Genomic DNA, 17030 nt, shown 5'->3' with positions numbered 1-17030 from the left:
GGTAGAGCCAGACCGAATGATCAGTTGCAACTTTTATACCACCTTTAACCTTATACAATCCCAAGTCAGTTTACAAATGTTTAAATGCGAATTTGAACCTGTTCATCAGAGGGTAGAATTGCCAATCCTTTCTGTCAGAGGAAATACAATAGGAGGGGGAAATTCACATGTTGGGTTTTTTGCTTGCCTCTTATGCAAATTGTAAAGGCACAACAGTCCTGCTCTGGGGGATGGAGTGTTGACTACTTTCAGCGTCAGAAGATTATAGCGCGTGCCCTGCATTGAAATAAAGCCAACTGGGGTAATACTGGAGTGCATAAACAACAGAGCCATGATGCCGCTCAAGCCTCGTCATTCCGTGCGAATCTGCGAATGCCAAACACCGGCTGAATCACTGTGGAATGTGCGGGCGAGAATCGCAACCAGGGTTTACGTCGTGTGACACTCGCAGCGCCCTATCGGATCCGTTGCCTTCCTACTACACCGGTTTCCGCCCCACTTTTTTTTTTTAAAGAGCATGCGCCTTTTCCTCTTTCACTCCGGAAGGAAGAGTGAAGGAAAGAAAGACGCTGGGTTGCGGAGTGCGAGTCATCGCGTCCGAGGCGAGGCTGACGTTTGTGACGCGCATGCGCGCTGCGCGTCGAGGCAAACGGACTGCTGGGCGGTGGAGGGGCAGGCAGCGGAGCGAGGAGTGAAGCACCCCCCCCCCAACACTAACCTGCTCTTTTTGGTCCTCCTCCGCGCACGGACGCGCCGCCGCCGCCGCCATTATGTTGTGGTTCCCTGGCACCATCCCGGCTGCCATTGCCGCCGCTAAGCAGCGCAGCGCGGTGTTCGTGGTGTTCGTGGAAGGTACGGGCCCGTCCGTGTTTCCTTGGGGTGGCTGCAGCGCTCTTGCCTCCGCGGACTCCCCGGACGTAGGGTCCTCTTTGCTCCTGTCCCCCGCCGCTATCCCCCACCCCACGCACACACGGCGGAGATCTGCCTCAGGTGACATAGGGAGCGGCCTTATCTACACAGCCAGGCCGTTGGACCTCTTCTGCTGCCTACTCCATGTGGACGCGGCTCCTCGGGGGTCTGAGGCAGAGAAATGACTTATCCTCGGGGGTCTCCTTAACTGGAGTTGCTCAGCCCCTTTGGAAAAGATCGTGCGCTTTCTGCCCCTTTTGAAAAGCGTCCTTGTCCACCTGTTCCCCCTTTAGACCAGTGCTCCCCAACCTGGTGCCTTTCGAGATGTTTTTGGACTGCAAGTCCCATTAGGACAGACCAGTGGGCATGCTGGCTGAGGCTGGTGGGGATTGTAGGCTAAAGTATCTAGATGGCAGCAGGTTGGGGAAGGCTGGTGCAGCCTCTTCCCTACAAGGTAAACAGCTCTCCTTGATACCCAGGGCTTCAGGGGGGTAAGATAAATGGGCTTCTACAGTGCACGCAAAAGCCTTTCCACATCCAGCTATCTGACTTACCCAGTCTGGTAGGCTTGATTCTTGGGTGGGCTGCAGTTGCCCCGCTCAGGTTGAGACCAGGTGATATTACAATCCACTGTCTTCCAAGAATATAGTTAAGCATGAAAATGATTTGGTGGTTGTTCTCAAAATGGTTTCATGTCTCCTAGCTAATATCCTCAATTGTGTCATTACAATACTGCGATACTATTCTTCTTTTTTTACTTACTTTGTTTTATCTTGCAGTCTTCTGAATATTCATGTAATAAGTAGTCTTACTGTAATAAGTATTCATAAATTGTAATAGTCTATTTTTGTTATCAACTGCATGAATGTGATTCTATATGTTTTATAAAGGTTCCTTCCCCTATCCACCCCAGTTCTCTATTTATATTAGAAGTACATTTCTGTTAGATTTATGAACTTACACATTATCAGTAGCCATATAGCTACTGGAATCAATTAATTTTATTTCCCCACAACAGTCACAATTTAAGCAAAATTAGGCACTTTAAAGCCCATTGACTTCAATGGGAGAAAGATAAGCATGTCCTTAACTTTCTCAAAGCAATCAATGAGACATGAAAGTGCATACATTTTGCTAGATTGTTCCAATCATGTTTGGGATTGAGTATTATTCAGTTGAGAGGCTAACTGTTAAATGAGCGCTTATTTATAGTTTACAGAATATCCTTGGAATTACTTAAAAGTTTACAGAAAGCCATGTCGCTGATTATTGTATAAACCAGTCACAGGAACCCTCCATTGCCCCCAGAACCCTCCAGGGCCCACACCATGCTGCCATCGGAAGTGGCTCCAGCATTGGAATTACAGCAGTTCTGTTGAGAAACAGGGTGTGTAATCCCCATGCACCTTGTTTGCAATAGAATTGCTGTTGTGCGGCAGTGATTTTTGGTGGTGTGATAGCAATGGGAGGAGGTGCGCACAAATGGCCTTGGTAGGTGGCATGGTTGTGTGTTGCCTTTCCCTGACTTAGATCATCTGAGCTGGGCTGTTGTCTGCAGCCGTTGATATTCACCCTCTTTTCCTTGATTTCCAACAAGCCATGGAGGCTTGATAACTACCTCCCCCCGTAGGCTCTGCATGGCAGATTTTCAAGTACCTACCAAGTGGTGCCTAGTTATCTTACACCACTCTGGTAAAAGGTGTTTGTCAGAAAGAGCTTTGTTTGTGCATAATAATTGCAGGCAGCCAAAGTAATGGAAGCTATTTTCGTAGCAGACACTGCCATACAATACAGAAATTAGTTATTTGTGAAACATTCATTTCCTATGCTCATCTTTCTTAAGAACTGCACCAGTTGTTCTATGAAAGAGCAACCTTAACATTTGTGTTGACGTGCATGAACTTCACTATACCTACTGAACAGACTTGCCATGTCTTTTAAATGTGACCTCTCTTAAATAAGGCTGCAGGAAATAAATTCACTGTATACTGACAAAACTGCAGAACATGCTCAAATATCTTGAAATCTATGTACTAGCTCAGGGGGTAGGTAACCCTTTTTATTTTGAGAGCTGCATTCTCTCCAAGGCAATCAGTTGGAGACCCCATACTGGCTGTGGACAGGACTTAAGAAAAAGGATGGGGAGAAAGAGGCTTCTGTTCCTCAATGCCTAGTATGGAAATGCAGTGGGCTGCCACAGGAGGAAAAGATCGCTCTGATCCTCCTATGGCAGCTCTCCTGGCTTCTGTGCTGGGCAGGGAGGAAGAGATTTCTGTTTTTCCTACCCAGTATGGAAACATAGTTGGCTAAAAGCACTTACAACACCCTTCAGATCTTGGTGCTAAACACGTGAAGATCTCAAAGAGCAGCCACACATACAAACACAGGGACATTGGATCATGTCATTCTCTTCTTCCACCCCTGGTCTAGCCCTCATATGTTCTATTTACGGAATTCTCAGGCGTTTGTAAACAAGTGACATACAGCTTTTTTCTTTTTTTTTTACTAACCTTTTATAGTGATGGCTGCCTATATTGTAGTTGACAGGCATGCACAGATGGCTACACACACACTAGTAAACTGTCCATAACTGGACAAGTTTTATTGCTTGACTCACACCATACAGTTGTTTGGATGCAACAAAAAGCTTCCTAAAGGAAGGGTGGGATATAAATATAACAAATAATTCCAAAGATTGAGGCCATTGTAACAGTTTGATGCTGGGGTCTGAAATATCTTCAGATCTTAATACAACTCACTGAAGATGATAAAAAATGAAAAATCTATAGCCATTCTTGAAGTGAAAATTGCCAGACTTCAGAATAATGATACCATAAAATTCTGATGAGAATTTCTGAATATCTAGAAGAGGGTAGAACTTTTAGGATTAATGGGGCTAAAACTAATAGATGGTTTAAAGCATTGACAATTTTGAATTTTTAAGAAGTTAATTATACAGCATTTTGTAAATGTTAACCTGTAAAAATCGGCTGAAGTCAGCTTGTCCACGATACGTTTCCTGCATGTCTTCTGCACTTTACATCACATTCTGAATGTCCCTTTGGGAAATCAACACCCTTGAGCACTTTATTTTTCTCTCTGTATTTCCCTCTAGAGAAATAATTTTAGAGTACGCAGGTTGTGGCTGTGCTGGCAATTGGCTTAGCTCAGCTATTTTCTACATTTCCCTGCCTCTTATCAATATAGCAGTGCTGTTTTTAAGCATGGGTCAATGATACCAGTTACCCTATTGACAAGATCATTTGAAAAAAATATCACCTTCCCATCCTTATTCTTTTCTAAGTATCTGTATGTGGGTTCATAATTTGTGATTACATTTCCCCCCTTTGTAACGCTCTGAAGTTAGTGATATAGGGATGAGATAACCCAAGTAATTTACTCATTAGCTTTCAGTCATATTGAAAGCTAATGAGTAAATGGTATTAAATCTGATTCTTATGCTTTGATTTTACTCCTCTAGGTAACTGAACAAAACATACTATTCTGATAAATTCCGTTTTCATTGTATGTTCCAACTGTATACAGGAGTTTGTATATAATTCCTTTAAAAATAAATAAATCCTAATCTCAGCAGTGTTTCCTAAAAATTCCAGTCTTTGTGGTTATAGAGATTATCATATGGAAGAAATAATGAAAGTATGATTCTTGGAGGACATTCCCCTAATTGTTACACAAGTTCAAAGTATGGATCCAGTAGCACCTTTTCAGACTAATTTTTAATTTAATGTAATTTAAATAATTTAAATTCATTTTAGTTTAACATATGTGTTTGCTCTTAAGATGCAAAAGTGAATAAATAGTATTGGGTTACATCAGAGGAGTCCATACTGCACCACCTCCCTATGCATTGTCAACTTGCCTGGAAACTGGAGAAAATGAGGAGGAGACACAGTTTGAGCTCCTCCCACCTGGCTGATGCAGGAAGGAGCTTAACTGCAGCCCTCCTACCATGAAAATAAGTTAAGGAGGGGCTTGTAGTGAGCAGAACGCTTATTCTCAATATTTCCCCCCTTTAAAGAATTCTTATAAAAGAATCAGAGCCCGCATGAAGGTACTAGCATACTTCAGAGTGGGGAAGGATGCCATCTATTCTTTTTGGGCAGACATATTTGAGTCTGACCTAACCATCTCACACCATTTTTTCCTTCCACTTTCGCACTAAAGTAAGACTAGTATGGGTATCAACGCCTAATCTATACTGTTACTGAAGGCTTGAAATGGTATTACATTTTATCTGAAACAGAGGAGTAATCTGCATTATCCATTTTGCTGAAAGGAGGAGCAGCTATGTGTAATAAGTACACAATTGCAAAGATCAGTTCTGGAAGTATGAAATACCCAGTGACATTCTCACTACTTTGGAAGTCTATAGCATAATCCACCATTGTATAATGCAGCTGGAGCATTGAATATTGGCTCAGAAGTAAATCTTTTTCACAACGAGACTTACTTCAAAGTAAATATGTAAACTATTACAGTCTCGGCAAAACAAAAATTTAAAGTTCTGCAAAATTATAGAACACCTCTGCACAGTTCACAAAGGTTTTTACTGTCATCCAGAGCTGTTGTGTAATCCAGAATTTGTGTGGGAAAACGTATGGGGACCCGTAATGAAATCCAAAAGCCCCATACCCTGACTCCCACAAGAGGGCATGGTCCTGTGAATCAAATAAAAACAATCCCAAGACATGTTTGAGGGTACCTGATGCAGCCACACTGCTGAAATTAAGCAGGTCTAGTCAGTGACTATCTGAGATCCCATGTATACTGCTTTGAGTTCCATGATGGAAGGAAGGTACATATAAATGTAATAAATAAATTAAAATGTTAGCCAAATCATCCTTTCTTCCCCCACCCTGCCACAGTCTTCTAAAAACAGTAGCTAAAGGTGCCCACCACAAAAGATAAGGGGCCAGGCCCTCTGTGGTCTCCCTATAATTTGAGCACTGATACCACATGCCTCTTCGTGGCTGGGAAGTAGTCTTACAAGTGCATGGGACCATTTTTTCCTGCCGTTGTTGACAAAGGTAGAGTCCTGCTTACACACATGGGTAATTGCTGGGTTTTAGATATTTCATATCTAGGCATAATAGCTAGGGTTTACTTATTAATAGTTTTATATTGTACATTATTTGGGCTCCAAAAATTAAATAATACTTTATGTATACATGTATTGATATTGGTAGATTTTTAAATAAAATGAAGTAAACTTTTGAAAGACTAAGCAGCAAAGAAATACCCACCAGTTTGTGTTACATGAAATAAAAATATTAGGTTGTAAATAAAAGGAAAAATAAATAAACTTAAATGTCTTCCAGGACCTGTAGTATGTAGAGGATCTCCATTGAAAATAAACAGCCAGAAGGTGGGGAGTGTCCAGGAATAAATGACTTGTATGAGCTTATAGTATCGATTGTCTGAGGACATGCATACCATGAAGTTAAAACAATTTCTTGTGCTTTGCATGGAAGTTTCAGGACAGAGCACGGGGAAGCAAAAATATATTGTCATCCCCTCCTTTCTCCCCACCACCACATTTTTGTGAGCCGCTAATTTGTTCCATGGAAGATTTTGTTCTTGGAAGATTTTAGTATTGCATATCTATCTGAAACCTGTTAAAGGTACAATAAAATAATAAAGCAAAGTTCATCCATTGCAGTTTTTGCATAGTAATGTAATTTTCAGTCATATTTCTAGCATTATCTCCACCATTGTGAGCTGAAAATGTATTAAATGAAAACCAAAGTGTGAGACACACTTGTTTTGTGGAGCATTGAATTTCAGTAACAATTTCTGATCAATCTATATTTCCATGTGTGAAAAAAAACACCACCTTGTTGCTTTTCATAGGGGATGATGAACAGTCCACAGAGATGGCTGCCAGCTGGGAGAATGAGAAAGTGACTGAGGCAACAACAGATGGCTTTGTGGCTATTAAAATTGATACCAAAAGGTTTGGCAATTTCATCTGTCTTGTCAGTAATAATTTACTTTGTAATCAAGATGTCAGTATTTTGGAAAGGCCTAAAATTTGGAGAACATTTATTGAATTTTATACAACCAGATATTAAAAAAATACATTTTACAGCCTAATAAACTTTATTTTAATTACATTCCTGCTACTTCCATTATCAGCAAAAACAAGGTCTGGCAGACACACGTCTTTTCACTCTGTAAAATTAAAAGTTATAATATGTATAGGAGATTCAAAGCCTGTTGGGCCTTTTCACTCCTCACTCCGCATCCTCAGCCCACAAAGGATAGGCCATTTTGATAGAGGGCGATAACCCTTCTTAAAAGATGATTTGGAGTAGAGAAATGTCAAGGAAAAAATTAGCAACACATGTGCACATGCACGTACACACACACACACACACCATTTCTCCTTTTTCACTCTTTCCCCAAAAAGATAGCACCATGTACATTGATGGTGCTATATAAATAAATAATAATAATAATAATAGCTTTCAGAGGGGGTGTGGTTTAAACTAGGTTTGTAACATATAGTTTGACACTCAAATGAGAAGCATTTCTTCCTTCTATTGTATTTTCAGCTGATCCTTGGTCAATGTGCAGTTGTAGCTTTCTTTCTTTCAAGCATTTTCTCCCACTTGGTGCAGAAAAGGCTGCTAAAGAACTTAGGGGAAGACAAAAAACAAAAAGACATTCTCTGCCTGTGGGCATGCAGTCTAAAAGACATGACACAAAAGGGAAGTGGGATGGGGAAGGAGAAGGAAAAGGAAGTAGCAAATCCAGGCACTAGTTCTTAAAGTTACAGAAGATCTATTAATTACGAGCTTGAATGGAAACAAGAGATTAGAAGAGCCAAATGAAGCCGGTTTGTCAACCTGATCTGATTAGAGTAAACTTTGCAGTGACTTGCCTGTCTGAAGGTTCATATGGGCCTTTATATAATTGGTTACATAAATTACACATGTGTTATTGATCTTGAAGTTCATCTCTCTGTGTAGTATTGTATTGCTTAATTCCACTACAGTGTTTCAAAAGAACAGAAACTAATTTATCAGGATTCCACAAGGATTTTTCCAGTTATATGCATAATGGTATGTCACTGGTTATTTTATGACACTTCAGATGATTAGGGTGATTTGCTAATCAAATACTTTCTTTTACACAGTGAAGCCTGTCTGCAGTTCTCACAAATCTGTATCCTTTGGACAGAATAAAATTAATTGAAGTTTTTCATGTTAGGATGATCGCAAATAATTTGTTCCAGAATCAAAGAGATAAATTGACCAATGCAACTGTACTCCATTGCCATCTTTTGTGAGCTAAATTTTCACAGGGCACAAATAATGGGATTCTATCTTTTCTCCATTGCTGCTCAATATATTTGAACTGCCTCCCAGAGCACCTGCATGTGATGCCACCTGTTTTACTTAATTTAAATCCTTCTATAAAACCCACCTTTTCTGTGATGCCTTTGGCACAACCTCCTATTTCCCACATCCTGCTGTAACTCAGCCTAAGCACTTGAAGTAGAAACAACCAGATATTGCTTCCCCTGTTTAGCCCTGCCTCCTCTTTCTCCCTCAGTTTTTCCCCTGTGTGAAAATGTTAGATTATAAGCTCGTCAGGGCAGAGAATTGTACTCTATAAAGCTTAGTACATGCTGGTGCTAAATAAATAATAACAACCTTCTCTACTGTTTTTAATGGAAGGGCATCAAAACTAGGTAGTCATTGCTACCTTTTTCCTCCCTACGGGTTAATTGGTTTTTCTATATGGTGTTTTTCCTAGTTGCATGTTAGGGATGGTGACAGAATATCTGCTAAAAACTGGGAAGTTGATGGTATTGTTCCATGTGGAAAGCTAGTTGCATGGAACAGCACCCACATAGTTACAGCATGATTCTGCTGCTCTTAACTACCCTAGCTAATCGCCTGGTTTTCAGTATGACTACCTGGCACTGATTAAAATCAGTTCAACTACACAAGCACCATCTCATGCAAACAGGTTGCTGGACTTTGCTACTACAAAATGTAATGATCACCTCTAGCTTACGATGGCTATAAAAGGATTAGATCTATTTGTGTAGAATAGGTCAGTCAGCATCTGTTATCCATGTTACTGAAATTGAACCTCTGTGTACAGAGGCAGTTTACTTCTGGATACCAGATGCTAAGAACAAACCACAGGGGAAAGCCTCTTGCCTTCATACTGCTGCTTGTGAGCTTCCCAGAGTCATCTGGCCGACTGCTGTTAAAAACAGAATGCTGCACCAGATGCAGCTTTAGTCTGATCCAGCAGGGATCAGGAATGAACTTCCACCCACATATGTGAATTCTTTTTAATGGAATAATCTCAGGTTGTGGTGGAGATCGTCTCTTAAAAACAAAGGAGGTGTTTGTTCTGGGGCTAGAACTGACCTGTTCTGCTTCTAATTTGGACTCTATTCAGCTTCTGTACTAGAGATGTATGTGTGAACAGTCTAATAACCTGTCAAGTTGGGAAAGGGGATGAGGCAGCAGAAAAGTGATAGGTTTGTGCTCCGCTTAAATCTGCCTAGAGAGGTCATACATTTTTCTGTTGGCAGCACCAGTTTGCTGTAGAGTCTTGTTTGTCCAGTTGTTTCCAATAATCGCTCCTCTCTTAATGATGTTTTTAAATTTACTTCTGTCTTATAAATGCGATACATATTTACTATTACTGCATAGATCCTGTAATTTTCTTTTTTAAATTTACTTCTGTCTTAGAAATGAGAGACATATTTTCCTTTACTATTACTGCATAGATCCTGTAGTATGCGTTCCATCGAGTTTCTTTATAGGAGACAATGGAGTTCCCTTGGAAGTAATTGCTGGCAGTGTTTCTGCGGAGGAACTTATTACAAGAATTCATAAAGTTAAGCAGGTAACAAGAAACACCTGTTTTTTCTGTATAGTGAAGTCTTGTTTTAAAAAGTCTTAGGTTGAACTACTAAAAGAAAGAAAAGGTCATTGTGCCTATAGAACTGTCATGTTTATACACTCTTGATTAGTATAAAAGTATTTTTAATCCTATTGATGCTACACTCAAACATGTTTACGGGTGCTCTGCACAGAGCTGGAGATGTAGTAATATAGTAGTGAGGTCTTTTGTTAGTTGAGTAAAATATTTTTCTTGGTGGGCTTAACAAATGGACTTTATATTCACTTCCTGAAATGTATTGGTTCCCCAGCTTTTTTAGTAGAGTAAGGAAGGACAAGTTGTAAGTGGAGGTTTTTTTCCCCTTTTAAGATCCAGCTATTATAGGTCTGAGTCCAGGCCTAGAATTATAGTCCTCCTAACTTGTATTGCATTATTCAGAACACTTACAGTTGGCAGCTTCCATTCTGGCAAGCTGCTAGCACATTTGTAATAAAAAAAGGAATTTTCCATTACATTAGAGCTTTTTATTTAGTTCTAGCTGCCCCTCACATGTATACTATGGCATGTGTTATCTAAGTGAGTTTTACTAAATATTGTTGCTTTCTCTACCAACCCCTCTGGTATTGGTGTACTCTAAACCTATGCCTGTGGCATAGAATAGCAGAGTTGGAAGGGACTTACAAGGCCATCAAGTCCAACCCCCTGCTCAGTGCAGGAATCCACCCTAAAGCATCCCTGACAGATGGTTGTCCAGCTGCCTCTTGAATGCCTCTAGTGTAGGAGAGCCCACAACCTCCCTAGGTAACTGGTTCCATTGTCGTACTGCTCTAACAGTCAGGAAGTTTTTCCTGATGTCCAGCTGGAATCTGGCTTCCTTTAACTGGAGCCTGTTATTCCGTGTCCTGCACTCTGGGAGGATCGAGAACTAATTTGATGGTAATGTTAGAGGGTTTTTTGACTTGGTGAAGTTTGTAATCCAGCCCTACAATTAGATGGTTGAAAAATGTTGTACTAAAATCCATAATTCTACAATATATAAAGCAAGAGACAGATTTGAGCTCCACACCACTCTTGAAATTGGTATAATTCACAAGATACTGCCCCTTATTCTTCACTGTGTATTGCCATCATACAACATAGGTAGGACTACTGGCAAAACAGGGCAAGTAACCTACTCTATTTCTTTGATTCTAAGACACACTTTTTCCCCATATAAACATCTCTCAAAATGGGGTGCGTATTAGAATCGCGGGTGTGTCTTAGGTTTTTTTTCCCCTGTTGGTGGTACTGAAATTAGTGTGCGTCTTACAATTGATGGTGTCTTACAATCGAAGAAATACAGTAATTGAAAGTAAGCCCTGTTAATTTCAGTGGCCAGTTCAAGTAAGTAGGTTTAGGGTCATATCCTAAGGTTGTGTTTTTGTACACACTTTCCTGTGACTAAGCCCCGTTGAATACAATTGGACTTGCTTTTGAATAAAAATGCATGAGATTGCACTCTAGCAATGCAATCCTATGCATGTCTACTCAGACTTAAGCCCTATTGACCAGGTTCGCCTGATCGTGGTGGTTTATTTAAGCTATGACGTGTGTCTAGCACCGTTTGCTTAATTACTTGCCTGGGCATGGCTTGTCATGTCATCCAAACCCAGGTGGCATGCATTGTTGAGGGGGAAAGTTTAGTGGAATTTATTCCCAAATTCAATGGAATTTACTCCCAGATAAGTGTAAGTCGGATTGCAGCCTAGATACAGCATGTATAGACTGGACAGAATAGAGTTGTGCTTTGTCCTTAGAAAGCTAGCAGTTGTTTACATTTTAATTTAGAAAATGGCATCAAAAGCGATCTGTAATTAAGCAGTTACTTATGTCAACATTTCTTTCTCCATAGATGCACCTGTTAAAAAATGAAGCACTAGAAAATTCTGCTTCATGTTCCTCATCTTTATATAGCGTCACAGAAGCCTCTCAACCCCAAATAGCTGAGGCCTTTGAAGTGAAGCCCGAAAGACCGCATTTAACCTCAGCTGGTAGGTATTAGTACCTCTCTACTTGTGAATAACTTTGTGTTTGAAATATTACCATTTCAACCCACTTAAGTTTAATTTCAAAGTATAGTTTTGTTAATGATCACCCTTTGCCAAGTCTGCTTCATCATGCTGCTTAACTCTCCTGCTCTTAACTCTGCTGTTGGTGATGTTTTAAAGTTTTTACATTAAAAATGTTTTTAGATCGTTTAAAGTTTTAATTGTAAAACCTTTGGGGCTATTTGGTCCAAAAGATGACTCATAAATCATTAGCTAACTAAATAAAAATATAGCAATCTCTTTTATGATGGTAAACGTTGAATATTCTTTTCCCCACTCAGTCTCCCTCTTTTTACTTACATGTGATTTCTAAATTACCTTAAGCTGAAGTCAATTTGATCCAGACAAATGAGGAAAGTGAGAGAAGGGTAGAACCACAGTCATCAGATGACCTTACAACTAAAGTAGAAAGGTATGTTTATTTTTGCGGACTTTCTGGGTATTCCAAAAGAGATTGTACCTGACACGGCTTTTGTGAAAGATTGGTACATTTATATAAACCAGATTGTTTAACCAGATTTGATGTGACACTTTATGACACAGAAATAAGGTTTCATCTTGGGTTTATTTATTTTTCCAAATTCAGAGTGACACAGAAACTTGAAGAAAGAAGAGAAGAGAAAAAGAAAGAAGAAGAACAGGTAGAGTGCAGCTGAAATTGTAACACTGGGAGTCCAACTTCCTTCCGTGAACAGAAGGAGTCCATACGTTTGCAGAAGAGCACTCATTCACAATATCTGCATCTTAAACAAGAATCTTACTAAAGAAAGCCAAAAGTTATTCTGTCATTATATACGATACTTAGTGTTTGTTGTTATTGTAATAACTAGAAAACGTGTGTTCTGTTTTTATTTAGAAAGAAATCAAGAAAGAAATTGAAAGAAGAAAAAGTGGGAAAGACATGTTGGAATACAAAAGGAAACAGGAAGAAGAGCTTACAAAACGAATATTAGAAGAAAGGAGCAGAGAAAAGGCTGAAGACAAAGCTGCAAGGGATCGCATAAGGCAGCAGATTGCCTTGGTAAGTAGTTAATTATTAGGTGGATTAGTTGGAATTAGTATATCCTTAGCATACTTGACCCTAAATATACTTTCTTGGAAATAGGTGTAGAATTGGCTGGCTGTTCTGGTTTGGAGTGGTGGGGGGTTTATCTTCAAAAAACCAGTCCTGCGAAAATATATTGGCACACATTACACATCTGCTTCTTCTCATAGCTAAATAAATAAGTAAATTGCTTTGTGCTGGAAAATATGTCATGTCATAGAGTCACCTATAATTTACTGAATTTCATTGTAACTTGCAAGCTTGGTGCTTGCATTCAGGTTTGACTTGGTAAAACTATTGAAAGATGTTATTAAATATAAAGCGTTGGATCCAGACTTAGCCCTACTTAAAGTAGAACCAATGAAATTAATGGGACTTAAGTTAGTAATGAGTTAATTAAATCCCTTTAATTTCAATGGGTCTATGTTAAATATGGCTAAGCCTAGATCCAAACCCAGTAGCTTTTACCCAGAAGTTGGAGGTGATTTGTCATGGAAAATTCTGCTAAGTGAAATTGCATTTATTAACAGCCACAACTGGTATAAGAAGAGCCATAGTAACATGTAGCTAATATTCTCTCATGAAGGATCGTGCTGAAAGAGCAGCTCGTTTTGCAAGGTCAAAGGAAGAAGCAGAAGCTGCAAAAGCTGCTGCTCTCCAGGCTAAGCAAGCTGAAATGGAAGCCAGGAAGGAAGCATCCCAGAGGGAAAGAAGGTGAATTGGTGTTCAGCCTACTATCTAAATCTTCCTTCCCCCTTCCCCTTGCACAAAACCTCTCTTGTGTATTGCAGGCTCACACATTCTTTCATTTCCACCACCAGGTAATCCTGCTTCACCCCATTCTTACTTCTTTATCTTTTCATATCCATTGTGTCTCCTTTACCCTCTGTCTTTCTTACACTATACACTTTCTTACAACTTCTCTTGTCAGAGAACATATTTCTTACACATTCTGCACATTACTATCACACTGCTGGTGCTAAACATTTTTCAGCTAACATGCTGCATCTAACTTAAAGTGAGTGCAAATGATCAGCTTGCCTACTGTAATATCACCTGGCATTTCAGAAAAACTTTTTAAGTATGCTGCTCTTGAACAAACAGAACCGTCTCTTAATCTAAAATATCTTCCGTAGTGCAATAGCAAGGATTCAGTTTCGCCTCCCAGATGGATCGTCCTTTACTAATACGTTCCCTTCAGATGCCCCCTTGGAAGAAGCTCGGCAATTTGTTGCACAGGTAAATGAGCATCTATTGTATTTTCTAGTTAAAAGAGAGACACATAGCTACACCTTTTGTATTTTAAGAGAGATGTTGGTAGCTTTCATGAACAGAGGGTTTTTTATCCAGTGCTATTCACCCACCAGCAGAATGGAAACCACTGGTAGAACAGATTCTTTTCTCTCTCTCCTGCCCCACCCCCCCCACCCACATGCTCTCTTGCTTCAGATGGCAGGGAGGAGAATTCCCATTGTGTGATCCCATAGTGTGCTTGTGCAACATTGTATAGACGATACAGAGCATATTTGGGGGAGTGAAAGAGAGCAAGGTTAAGTCCTATTTTGCATGAGCAGATTGGGCTTTTGGAGTGCTGATCCTTGATCTCAGTGCTTAGGTAGTACATTTTTAAAAGTTGCCAGATACTAATTGTAAATTGTTCACTGAGCACATACTGCTGAGAATATCAGTTAACCAAGTGTTACAACTTGTACAGCCAAGTCACTGTTTTCATCTGCCCATAAATTAGGGTGCTTCCAAATATCACCAATTTAGCTCTAGGTTAGCCTAGTAAGATGACAGGTAGGCTACAGGTACTTCTATATTTTTTCCCTTTGAAATGACTTTATTTGAGACAGAATTGCATTTGCCTTGGAAAAACATGGCTGAAAATTGGAAGTCCTTTCAATTTCCTTAATTGTTCATAGATATATAAAAAGTACAACATGTTTAACTGGCTTGTTCTGTTGTTACAGACAGTTGGCAACACATATGGCAATTTCTCATTGGCGACAATGTTCCCTAAAAGGGAATTTACCAAAGATGATTATGGAAAAAAATTATTGGACCTGGAACTTGCCCCAAGCGCTTCAGTAGTATTGTTGCCGGTAGGTATATTTATGAAAAAGGGAAATAAATGACCGGAGTATTGAGGTATTCAAATTATGCCATGAAGTGTTTTGCAACCATGCTATCAGACCTCTTGGAATACATGTATGGAGTTTCTTTTGGAGTCCAGTTTTCACCTCTATTTAAATGACTTCCAATTTGCTTTGTTTCCTCATAAATAGGCAGGAAGGCCAGCTACAGCAGTACAGTCCTCCAGTGGAGATCTCTGGAAATTCCTTGGCACAATCCTTTATCCACTCATAGCTGTTTGGCGATTTATTAGCAACTTCTTGTTTACCAGCACTCCTCCTCCCCAGCCTACAGCGAGACGCCATCAGCAGGAGCACTCAAATCCTTCAGCATCTAACACTGCAGAACCAAGCAGGTACCAGCGCATTGATTAATGTGTGCTCACTCTAAATCTCATCATTTGGTGTCACCACTCTCTCTTTTCTTCCCTCAGTTTTCTGGCATGTGCTGAGGGTTTAGGGCTAAGATGAGGCCTTCTCTCACTTGTACTAGGATATGGAGAAATGTCTGCTGATAAGCAACCAGCAGCCCAGTTTGCCGAGACTGAATTCCATGGTCAGCATAAGCTTAGTTTAACTGATGGGAAGATTGCTCTGTGCCATCATATTGTTTTGTCAATCCTCAAGTTTTCCCCAATAACCGATTAAAAACCTAGCAAGACAAATCCCGAATGCGTAGGTCATCTTCACTGGCAGAGGCTTGTCAGTTCCTTTGTGAAACAGCAGTCTAAATTTTCATTTCTATGCCTGCTGTCACCACAGATATTTAATCTTAAATGTTCTTGGTTGCATAACAAACTGCTTGTGGGAATGTTCTTATATCCCTGCCAAATAATGTGACCACTATGAACCAAGAAATGGCAGGCTGTGACTGGCAGCCACATGTTAGAGCCCTTGCAAAATAGCCAGTCCCTGTCCAACTTAGTTGTGATTTCCCTGTCCGACTTAGTTGTTCATCTAATTCAACTTATGATATTTTGAAAAGGAATGATGTAGATTATATGCCCATGAAAGCTTATGTCATAATAAATGTGTTAGAGGCTTTGTTTTTACAGCAACAAACTAACATGGCTATCCCTCTGCAAAGTATCTTTTGTACATTGAAAAAGTTAAACAGAGTGAACAAAATCAAACCTGTATAAACCTCGTTAATTTTGGAGTTTTGGAGGTGGGGAGGTCTAGTATTGAATCAGAGCTGAATGAATGATACCTTTTGATGTCTAGAAAAGATTGTATATGTACTTTGCCACTCTAGGAATTTGTTCTCAAACCACATTTCTTCCATATTTAGGCAAGCAGTTAGGAAACGAGTACCGGAAAAGCGAGGTGAAGAATTCAAAAAAGAAGGCAAAATCTATCGTTTGAGAACTCAGGATGATGGAGAAGATGATAACAATACATGGAATGGAAATTCAACCCAACAAATGTAGTTTGGGCAAACTGTACATAGTAATCATTGATTTTTTTTTATTTGATTTAATTTCAATTAAACTTTCTGCTGCACAAGTGGGCTTGTATCAGTATGCTGCCTGCATTATACCTTATTCCTAGTCATAGAACATGGAATAAGGTGTTAACTCAGTTGTGTAGCCGGATACTGCAAATGTAACTACTGCCAAAAGCTCAAAGAATGTAAAGAATCCCTATCTTCCATCAGCATTCAGAATTTAGAATTTCATACTTACTAGCCCTATTGTCACCTGAAGGCACTTTTTATCTATAGAAATCTTGGAACGAATCAGAAGCTCAGATTATAGAACAAGCAAGTCTGACTAGCAGAGGTGTAAACCTAGAAAATTGGATAACTTATTTTTTTTTCCCTTTAGTGCTTCTGCAATTTCAAAATAATACTGGTAGTTTTTAATCTCAAAGCATTCAATAAAGTTTTTTCCAAAAAAAGTAGTAGTCTGTTTGATCATTGTCTAATCCTCTTTAGTATATTCCCTAGGTATTTCTAACTTT

At 39.7% G+C, this 17030-nt stretch overlaps 1 protein-coding gene across 1 annotated transcript; it reads left to right on the top strand.

The window, feature by feature from the left end:
• Window positions 1–588: 588 nt before the first annotated feature.
• Window positions 589–16967, top strand: UBXN4 (UBX domain protein 4). The gene is made up of 13 exons (XM_063116593.1): window positions 589–852; window positions 6781–6883; window positions 8069–8097; window positions 9686–9804; window positions 11693–11831; window positions 12213–12300; window positions 12475–12529; window positions 12745–12909; window positions 13520–13647; window positions 14070–14172; window positions 14907–15038; window positions 15222–15424; window positions 16360–16967. The coding sequence occupies exons 1-13, from the start codon at window positions 771–773 to the stop codon at window positions 16496–16498; spliced, it is 1485 nt and encodes a 494-aa protein (XP_062972663.1). The 5' UTR covers window positions 589–770; the 3' UTR covers window positions 16499–16967.
• Window positions 16968–17030: the final 63 nt, after the last annotated feature.

Source organism: Elgaria multicarinata, chromosome 2 (genome assembly GCF_023053635.1).
Source record: "Elgaria multicarinata webbii isolate HBS135686 ecotype San Diego chromosome 2, rElgMul1.1.pri, whole genome shotgun sequence".
Classification (NCBI taxonomy): Eukaryota; Metazoa; Chordata; class Lepidosauria; order Squamata; family Anguidae; genus Elgaria; species Elgaria multicarinata.
This window is presented reverse-complemented; position numbering and strand designations above follow the sequence as displayed.

Coding starts and splice junctions, on each gene's coding strand:
- UBXN4 (XM_063116593.1), top strand. CDS start 771: ATGTTGTGGTTCCCTGGCACCATCCCGGCTGCCATTGCCGCCGCTAAG. Junction 6,884..8,068: donor ATTAAAATTGATACCAAAAG/GTTTGGCAATTT, acceptor TCTTTTACACAG/TGAAGCCTGTCTGCAGTTCT. Junction 12,530..12,744: donor AAAAGAAAGAAGAAGAACAG/GTAGAGTGCAGC, acceptor GTTTTTATTTAG/AAAGAAATCAAGAAAGAAAT.